At 36.0% G+C, this 10088-nt stretch overlaps 1 protein-coding gene across 1 annotated transcript; it reads right to left on the bottom strand.

Moving 5' to 3' along the window:
• Window positions 1-6586: 6586 nt before the first annotated feature.
• Window positions 6587-9133, bottom strand: LOC143549396 (fatty-acid-binding protein 3, chloroplastic-like). Its single transcript, XM_077040296.1, has 5 exons — window positions 8891-9133; window positions 8689-8790; window positions 7234-7389; window positions 6927-7141; window positions 6587-6814 (listed from the first exon to the last, which is right to left on the bottom strand). The coding sequence occupies exons 1-5, from the start codon at window positions 9093-9095 to the stop codon at window positions 6656-6658; spliced, it is 837 nt and encodes a 278-aa protein (XP_076896411.1). The 5' UTR covers window positions 9096-9133; the 3' UTR covers window positions 6587-6655.
• Window positions 9134-10088: the final 955 nt, after the last annotated feature.

Below are 10088 nucleotides of genomic sequence, written 5' to 3'. Positions count from 1 at the left end.
TCTTGCTCATCCTTTGAGCTTGGACATTGAGAAGTACTCAACATTGTTCCTCTTTGAATATGTACCAAACCTTTCTGAGAGTTTTCCATCTTGAACATTTTCAAGATCTTGTCAATGTATGCACTTTGATTCAAACCTATCAATCGCCTTGATCTATCCCTATAGATCCTTATTCCCAGAATATAGGCGGCCTCACCAAGATCCTTAATGGAAAAACAACTTCCAAGCCAGGCTTTTACACCTTCCAAGGTTGAAATGTCATTTCCAAATAGCAATATGTCATCGACATATAATACCAGAAAGGTAATGATGCTCCCACTAGCTTTCTTATACACACAAGCTTCATCAGCGTTTTTGATGAATCCAAATTTCTTAACTTCATCATCAAAACGGTGATTCCAACTCCTAAATACTTGTTTCAATCCATAGATTGATTTCTTCAACTTGCATACTTTGTTAGGATGTTGTGGATCGACAAAACCTTCGGGCTGAACCATATAGACATCTTTCTCAAGATGCCCATTTAGAAAAGCAGTTTTGACATCCATTTGACATATCTCATAGTCATAATATGCGGCTATGGCAAACAATATCCTTATAGACATTAGCATCGCCACGGGCGAGAAAGTTTCATCATAATCAACCCCTTGAGTTTGAGTGAAACCCTTTGCTACAAGTCTAGCTTTATAAGTATCCAAGTTTCCATGCATGTCAGTTTTCTTCTTGAAAACCCACTTACTTCCAACCAGTTTGGAATTTAGAGGGGGAACAACCAGGTCCCATACTTGGTTGTCATGCATGGATTGCATCTCAACGTTCATGGCTTCCAGCCATTTATCACAATTAGATTGTGACAGTGCATCTCGGTATGTGGTTGGTTCATCAGAATCTACCACATAGCATCCATCCGTGAAAAATCCATATCTTTCAGGTGGAGTGCTAGTTCTACCAGATTTGCGAACGTTTTGTGTGGGTTGATCAACCATTTGATCATCATCAACAACCTCTTGTTGATTACTAGTGTCAACCAAACGTGTATCGGCTTGTGGTTCTCGATCCTCCTCGAGTTCCATAGTTCTATTAGTTCCTTCCATAAGGAACCTTCTTTCTAAGAACTTAGCCTTGCGAGCTATAAACACTTTATGCTCATTTGGATTGTATAAATAATATCCCATTGAATCTTCGGGATATCCTACAAAGATACACTTAGTGGAACGGATTTCAAGTTTATCAGGGGTGTAGATCTTAACATAAGCCTCACAGCCCCATACCTTTAAATATGATAACGATGGAACCTTTCCATGCCATATTTCAAAATGTGTCATTTCCACTTTCTTGGTTGGTGCCATATTTAAAATACGGGCAGCAGAGATCAGTGCGAAACCCCAAAATGATAGAGGTAATGTGCTTCTAGCCATCATGGATCGAACCATATCCAATAAGGTTCGATTCATTCTTTTATACACACCATTATGTTGTGGTGTTCCAGGTGGAGTAAGTTGTGAGACAATCCCACAACTCCTTAGATGATCTAGAAATGCATCATTGAGGTATTCACCTCCTCTATCGGATCGAAGTACTTTGATTGTTTTGTTAAGTTGATTTTGTACTTCATTTTGGAAGACTTTGAACATTTCAAAGGTTTCATTTTTGTGTCTTAACAAGAACACATACCCATAGCGACTATAATCGTCGGTAAAGGTAATGAAGTATCTTTCACCATTCCTTGTCATTGTCCTAAAAGGACCACATACATCCGAATGTATGATACCCAATAAGTCTTTCGCCCTTTCATTAGTTCCACTAAAGGGCTCATTGGTCATCTTTTCCAATAAACAAGATTCACATTCATCAAATGAATCATTACTTGATTTCAAAAGACCATTCTTTTGAAGTGTATGAATGCGATCCTTGTTTATGTGACCAAGGCGACAATGCCAAAGAAAAGTTTTACTCAAATCCAATTTGAGTCTTTTGGTGCTAGCTTGGTACAACGAGTTATCAATGGATGTATCATCATGAACCAATTCATAAATGCCATTAAACGGCATTGCTTTAAAATAAAAGACATCATTCATGAAAACATAAAACCCATTATCTACAAACTTGAAATCATAACCAAATTGTCTTAAAAGAGAAACGGAGATAATGTTCCTAGTCAAACTAGGAGCATACAAAATGTTTTTCAAAAGAACTTCCAAACCATTTGGAAGCTTTAAAACATAATCTCCTCGGGCCTGGACGTCAACCATTGCTCCATTGCCAATGAAGAGACTTATATCTCCTTTCTTGAAATCATGTATTCTTTTAAACCCCTGCAATGAATTGCATATATGAGTTCCACATCCGGTATCCAATACCCATGTGTTAAAAGAAATAATATTAATATCAATATGGATCATGAAAGTTGTACCTGAGGTTTGCCCCACATCCCTCTTAGCTTTCAACTCCTTGAGATAGGTTGGACAATTTGTCATCCAATGGCCTACCTCTCCACAACCAAAACACGGATCCTCAGAGCTAACCTTTAGCTTCTTAGGTTTGGGTTCCGCCTTTGCCTTTCCCTTGAACCCTTTCTTGACTTGCCCCTTACCAATAGCAACCTTTGCCTTAGGTTCCAGGTGATGCCTCTTCTTCAAGCCACCCTCATTGATCGTGAGAACGGGTAAAACCTTTTAACCCATGTCGGCTTCGGTTGTCTTAAGCATTGCGTGAAGCTCACCAATGCTTTTGTCCCATCCGTTCATGTTGCAGTTCATGACGAATGTCTCAAACCTTTTAGTTAGGCCGTTCAGGATCAAATCCATGGCTAACTCTTTTGAGACGGGACAGTTAAGCCGTTCATGCCGATTAATGTGGCTTTTCATCTTAAGCACATAAGATGATACGGATTGGGTTTCTTCCATATGACATGCATGAAGTGCTCGAACCGTTTCGAAGCGCTCCACCCTAGCTTGAGTAAGGAACATTTCCTTAAGTTGGGTGATCATGTCATACGCCCCATGATTCTCGAAATCCTTTTGGATCTCAGGAATCATTGTTCCCAACATGAGGCAAGAAACTTGCACCGAATCCTCGGTGTATTTCAACCAATCCGCATAGGTATCCAAGTCATTAACGTTGGGTTCATCGAGAATAGGATCGTCTAATATATAGGACTTCTTCTCTTGCTTGAGAACAATTCTCAAGCTTCGATACCAGTCCATAAAGTTGTTAAAGTTTAGACGATCCTTATCCAGAATGGATCTAAGTGATAGATTATGCACGTGAGGGATAATAGCGTTCTGTGGATTGTTTGCGGCCATCTATAAAAATATTTAACAAAGTTCAATTTAGTATTTTCGATATCAATAAATTTTAATCTTTAATACCCTTTAATGTCTCCAAGACAATTAATTATTAATATCTAGAATCCAACGTTTCATTCAAATAGTAGTTAGGTGACCCTTATCCTACTATTCAAATTAACAAGATAGTCAACGTTTGACAATTACAACCCTTTGCAACTTCTAGTTTTATGGGATCGGTTAAACATTATATGTTTAGTTGGCACGTTTAATCCCATCAACACCTTTGAACGCCATGTGCCGGTGACCCTATTCACATGGTTTCAAATCAAGTCGTCATACTTACACACACGTGTGAGTTTACACATACAAGTGGTTAGGTGACCCTTAATCCCACAAGTATTGTAAAACCACCTCAAGATCACAAGTTTTCTTGAATGTGGTTAGGTGACCCTATTCCACATCAAGTCTACAAGTGACTTAAGTGTCATATAAAAGGATGGTGTTTAACTTGTTTTAAAAGGGATTTTAGTTTTCAAAATTCTAGATTGGAAAACTATATAATGTACTTTCCAATTGCATGCATTCAAATGTATGGTACCTTTGAAAACAAATTTTCAAATTCCTTTAAATAAAACCCATTTTATTATGAAATCATTAATAGTTAATAAAACCAATTTTATCACTTAATAATTTCAAAGGAGTCACTTTTATGCTAATTGTCGATTTTAATTGTTAACATCCAAACATGATAAAACAATAAATATAAATCAACCATACAAGCATAAAATATTATCACATATCCATAACCATAGCCACCTAAACAGACAACACTTGTCGACCGAAACAAGTGTGTCAAAAGGTCTCTCATAAGGGACGAGAATGACAAAAGGCATGTGTCGGTGAACTCCCACTTGATCCCGCATCCATATGCTTCAAGTGTCCACCTTGTGTTGTGACTCTTCCACTTTATTTGGGCTTCCAATTGGGCTCCAACTTCAGCTCCTAGCTTCCATGGGCCTCCAAGTTTGGGCTTTAGCCATTGGGCTAAAATCTCATCTTGGACTATGAAGTCCATTAAGGCCCAAAACCAAAACCGTAACTTTGTTGCTTCTTCTTTTACAAAAAAACATATCCTAATACATTTTTCTCTAGTAAAAGAAATACAACTAACCTACTTATTATTACAAACCAATATGAAATGAATAAATAGATTACAAACCCAAATAAATGAATATTACAACCATATTGAATAAACCGAACAAATCACAACACAAACATACATCCAAAGGTCATGGCTAGGTTATGAAAATCCAAATGCACATCCAAATATGCAAGGTCTTAGAAGACCAAAATGGTTCCCCTCTTACCCACAAAACTTTCGGCCAAGAGGAACAAAACCGAAAGTTTGGGGTTTTGTCCAAACAAAATATTAATCATCCAAATGACTTATTTCTTCAAGATTACCACATGCATGTGAAGTATAATCTTGAGGAACCAAGGGGTAACCAAAAACCCAAAACCTTTCGGCCATATGGTGAACCACACCATAAAACCCGAAAATTTTAGATCCATGAAGCATGTATCCGTATAAGCGGCTCTTGATGCCATTGTTGGGTTTTAACAAGATTATCAAAGTCCATATAACCCATTATATGTAAAAACGCAGCGGATAATAAAGTTTTAAATCTTGTTAGTTTAATAAATATAAAACCGATTTTATATAGATTAACCCAATGCCCGGATCCATATACAAAGTACATGCTATCAAAAACAACCATAGGGTGTTTAGCATACTACCTTCAAGTCCGAAAAATAGAGAGGATGAAGGATATGAACGGCTAGCTTCCAATGGAGGAAACCTCAAGCCTGTATACCCAACGAGCTCCAACAAACACCTTGGTTGCTAGGATCCTTAACACTTGCAAGAACAACCTTTGTTCTTATTCTTCTTCTTTGTTCACGGCTCAACAGAGGGAGAAAAGAGAGAAGATGTGTGTGAGAGAGAAGGTGTAGATATTATTCACCCAAGAATAATTATCTCCCAATGGATGACCATGCATGTCTTGAAAGAAATAAAAGGATGAGAGAGAAGAGGGAGGAATTTTCCCACCCAAATTTCAAATCCTTTTTTAATTACTTACAACTATTTACTTATAATACTTATGTTATAAAACATATCATAAGTAATATGTAATATGTTATTTAACCAATTTAAATAACATCTCTCAAAATATAAATTATCCATATAATTTATTTAACACACAAATGCAAATATTTAGAAAACCATTTTCCAAATATTATAAGTGTTGATAATCATTATTTAGATCATATCTAATAATAATTATCGTGGTGTTTGTCTAGCTTGTTATTTGGTATGACCCGACTTGGATCAATACGTACTAGCCACATCAACTCTAATATGTGTCTTGGGCAGATCAATTCCAACAACTACTTAACATGTCAAGTTTCTTTACTCTTTTTTAATGTTTATGTTGATGCGGGAAAATGACGGGATTTTTCGATGAAAAAGTTAATAGAAACTTAAAATGATAATCCAATGAAGAATGCCCGGCTAATCTGCTACATGAAATCCATTACAGCGGCTCGAGTTGCAATAGTAATGGCTAGGTTATCCTTCCATAGGATCAGCCGCATGAAATTCATTACAACATGATAGAGATAAGCCCTGTTTTAATTAATTAGGTTGAGATTTCTTTGTTCTATATTTTCACAAACATCACCGTATGTTTGCTTATTATTATGTGTGTGTGCCTGTCATTATAAATAAATAATGTTAATAATCTACATCATATCAAATATTAAATAAGATGACTTTGTAAATTGTATGTATTAGAAGTCAACTTTTGACAATTAAACTTATCTGCTTGCTTATTATAAAATCCTTTTTAAAATAGCATTGACTAACTTTTGAAGATTTAACCTATCCGGTTGCTTATTAGAAAATACTTTAAATGAATTCGTTCATGTATCTATTATAACATTAATGCGGGTGTTTTGGTGTTTGGTTTGGCTAGTTTCTTGCTAGTTTTTGGTTTTCAATAAAATTGACTTAAAAAAAATCTATTATAACATTAATAATGTACCTAGAAACAACCATAAAAAAGACCAAACATGTTTGAAGTGTTAAAAGATACCGATAAAGATCAAACCAGACCACCTAGTATGATCAAAACCACATATTCTAGATCACAAATCACAACTATTGTCTGGAAACATTCATGAGCATAAAGATGCTTACTTTTATTCAAGAAACCATTAAAAAAAAGGAAAAAAAGAACTCGATTCACAAAACAAAGCCGTGCTAAATGATACTCATACTCATACCCATAACCGACAACTTAATTTTAGTTAAGAAACGAAGCCAAGCTGTTGCTTGCTGAAGATTTTAACGTAGGAGAAACCGGTGCACGCCCAAAAAATACATCAAAGAGAGAAGCCGTCACGTTTTCTGACTCAATCGTAGCTTCTACAGCCGATGGAAACCCGCCACTAGATATATGAACCTGTAAATCCCGCAATAACAGAATAACATGTAGGGAGCGTTTGAATGTGCGTTTTAAAAATGATCATGCAATACTAGATGATCCAAACACCAAATAATAAGATCAAACTAACCAGCATTTTGGAAAGATCAACCCATGTCAAAAAAATGAAAGTCTTTTTCTTTAACGGTCGATTTTGAAAGATACCACGAAATGCGGACAGAGCTGTTTTATCAATGGAATTTGGTGATTTGATTCTGGGTGATACGGCCTCGTCTAGAGCATCCCAGAACGTTTTCCCATCGATATCTCTAACCAAAACGATTTGCAATGATTTCTCCAAAGGAGCTGCAAGTTCATGAGAAATAAATCAAATTATGTAACCATATCGGTCTTTTAAGTTCTTGATCATTATTAATTGTTGAGCAATGTGTGATTACCTTTATAAATTAAGTCAAACAATGTAGAATCTTGCTCGATTTCAGGTGCTGTTCGTCCTTTCCAGGGGTTTAGCTTGTCCAAGATATTCGGGTTTAAGTATAAACCAGCCGCATAAACCTTAACACCGATTATCGCAAACACTTTCTCCCGAAATCCTGTAGATACATGTCGAGTGTGTGTTAAATTTGTGCAAAACAGAGAAATAGAACCGCTCGAAAAGCACATTGCTCGCTAGAATCTAGCTCCAAAAAGAATTTAAAAACATGGCTTGAAATCGGCTTGTTTGTAAACAAGCAGAGCCAGCTAGGCTTGGTTCACAAACAAGCCACGCCCGTTGACTCGCACGTTATGCAGCTTGTTGGCTCACACTTTAGGCTCATTTAACTAACTAGTTATACATTTTTTGTGTTTACCAGTATTTTTAAATATATATAATCATTATATTTAAATAAACAAACTAGTTCGACGAGCCACAAGTTGGCTCAAGGTTTTACGATTTGAGGTTACGCCCAACATTTCAGTTTGTTAAGATAAACATAAGCCTGTAAGGTTGGTGGGGGGCTAACTAACAACTCAATAGTCAGGACCACCCACACTTTGACATAGTAATATTGTGCCTACTATTTCATCCTAATTCTACTCAATTCAACCTAAAAAGGATGCGACACCCACCTAGCTTAACCCCTACCTAACTCAACCCACTAGGGATTAAATTTGTTACACCTCATATTCCTACATTCCTACCCAATTCACCTCACATTGCTCTCCTAGAGTCCTAGTATCCAACCATTCAAGCTTTGCCACTGCGTCTCCGGTCCCCCCAAAAGGAGCCGGGCCCAATCTAGCTTGGCTCGTTTACCGAAATACAAAAAAGGCAAATTGGATTTTAATATTCCCAACTTAATTCAGTTGGCCGATATTAATCACAACTTTGAAAATAGTTGTCACCGGTCCCAACTTTCACACTATTTGTTTTCATTAGACATCCGTTAAAAAAAACTTAACGATGTTAAGTTTTTTCCAAATTTCAAACTGATATTTTTGGGTTTTTGATCAAAATGAGGATACGAGTCGATTGATGTAAGACTTACCTCCAAACGACTAAAGGATGCTTCAATTCCGGTGTTTAAACTTTTAATTAACAAAAATCAAGCTGTTTGAAGCGCCGTTTCGAGTTAAGTTTTACATCAATTGATTTGTATTCTCATTCCGATCAAAAGCCCTAAAACATAAATTTGAAATTTGGAAAAAACTTAACTTTGTTAAGTTTTTTTTAAATGAGGTTCATTGAAAACAAATAGTGTGAAAGTTGGGACCAGTGACCGCTATTTTCAAAATTTGGATTATTATCGGTCAACTGCATTAAGTTGTGATTATTAAAATCCAATTTTTCTACACAGGAAATCATAGATTGAGTCAATGTGCATGTGGGATTTCATGTTAAAAGTTTTAACCTGTTCCGATCAAAGATAACGAAGTTGAGAAACCAGGAAGATCCAATGATGTCTGAAACTTCACATTTGTAGCTGGTTCTTCAGCATAGTCTGCATTTCCTACTGTAAATAAATAAACACACAACAAACAATGATCAGTCATTAGTTACAGTTTCAGCTCACTTGGCAACCAACTTAGTACATGAGAAAACATTGATCAAACCTGAAGAAGCAGCCGCAGCGTTAACCGAGAAGGTACGAAGGCGGGCATTGGTATATTTTTGCAGGGAGAAAGTTCTAACTGCTTGTGGAAACCGGGTTCGAATTGTTGGGACTGAAACTGAGATTGGATTTGAGTATTCGAGTTTTCGGTGAGGATGAAGTGGCCAAAGTGATCTGGGAATAGCTGCTGCAACTTCTCCTAGCATATCTTTTGTTGAGAGTTGTTGAATGATCAGTAGAAAACAAGTTTGATGTAGTTTAATCAACACAACACTCCTTATCCATTTCAACTAGATGCAATGTAATGTAATGCAAGGGTCCCATGGATTTAATATATGTGGATGTGGATTTTTAAATTTGAAATTATGGTTTTTAAAAGTTTGGCAGTGGGGACTGGCAGTGATGCTACTGTATGCCGATGTAGACTTTCGAGCGTTTTATAAAAGGACGAATGTTAATTAGGTTTCGGTTGACTGTTATATAAATTGAGCATGCTCGTGTCAACATGTTTAACATATTAATTAAACATGTCGACCTAATAAATTGTTACTCATTTAATATGTTTTTTTTTTATCACATATCAACTTAATTAACAAGTTTATAACTATATTACTACTTGTCAACCCGTTTGATAGTTTAGATGATGCGGTGAGAGGGTATGCAGTAAGTTTTTGGGTGCGTAGATTTTTAACAAGAAAGATGGGCCCACTACAGATGGTTCAATAAAATAAACATTTTTTTTTCCTGGTAAGGAATTGACCAAATAATTTTGAAAGAAATAAATGTAAAGCAGTGTTTTAAATACCGGTTTAAACTGGCCGGTTAAACCGGATTTCGCACAATAGACCAGTATATTGAGTCCGGTATTTTTCACCGGTTTGCTAGAACATCGTACCGACGGTTTTTGTCTAAAATACCGGTTTTTACATGTAAACCGGTTTTAAGTCCGAGAAACTTTTGATTTTTGTGGCCCATATTTTTTCAAAATTACTTTTAACCCAATAAATAACATTCAAACGTGTAAACTTTAGAACTATTTTTTTTAAATTGAGTGTCTTTTCACTATTTTATTTAAATAGATTAACTTTTAAATTATTATTTATTTTATGGAATCATTTAGTTTTGAGTTATTTTTGAATTAAAGTTACGTTTATAGAAAATTATAAGGTAAACTATTTAACCGGTTGAACCTCCCGGTA

This window comes from Bidens hawaiensis, unplaced genomic scaffold (genome assembly GCF_021521415.1).
Source record: "Bidens hawaiensis isolate Kalapana, Puna unplaced genomic scaffold, B.hawaiensis_p1.1 tig00015556_1, whole genome shotgun sequence".
Taxonomy (NCBI): domain Eukaryota; kingdom Viridiplantae; phylum Streptophyta; class Magnoliopsida; order Asterales; family Asteraceae; genus Bidens; species Bidens hawaiensis.
The sequence above is the reverse complement of the archived record's forward strand: the minus strand, read 5'-3'. Positions and strand labels throughout refer to the sequence as shown.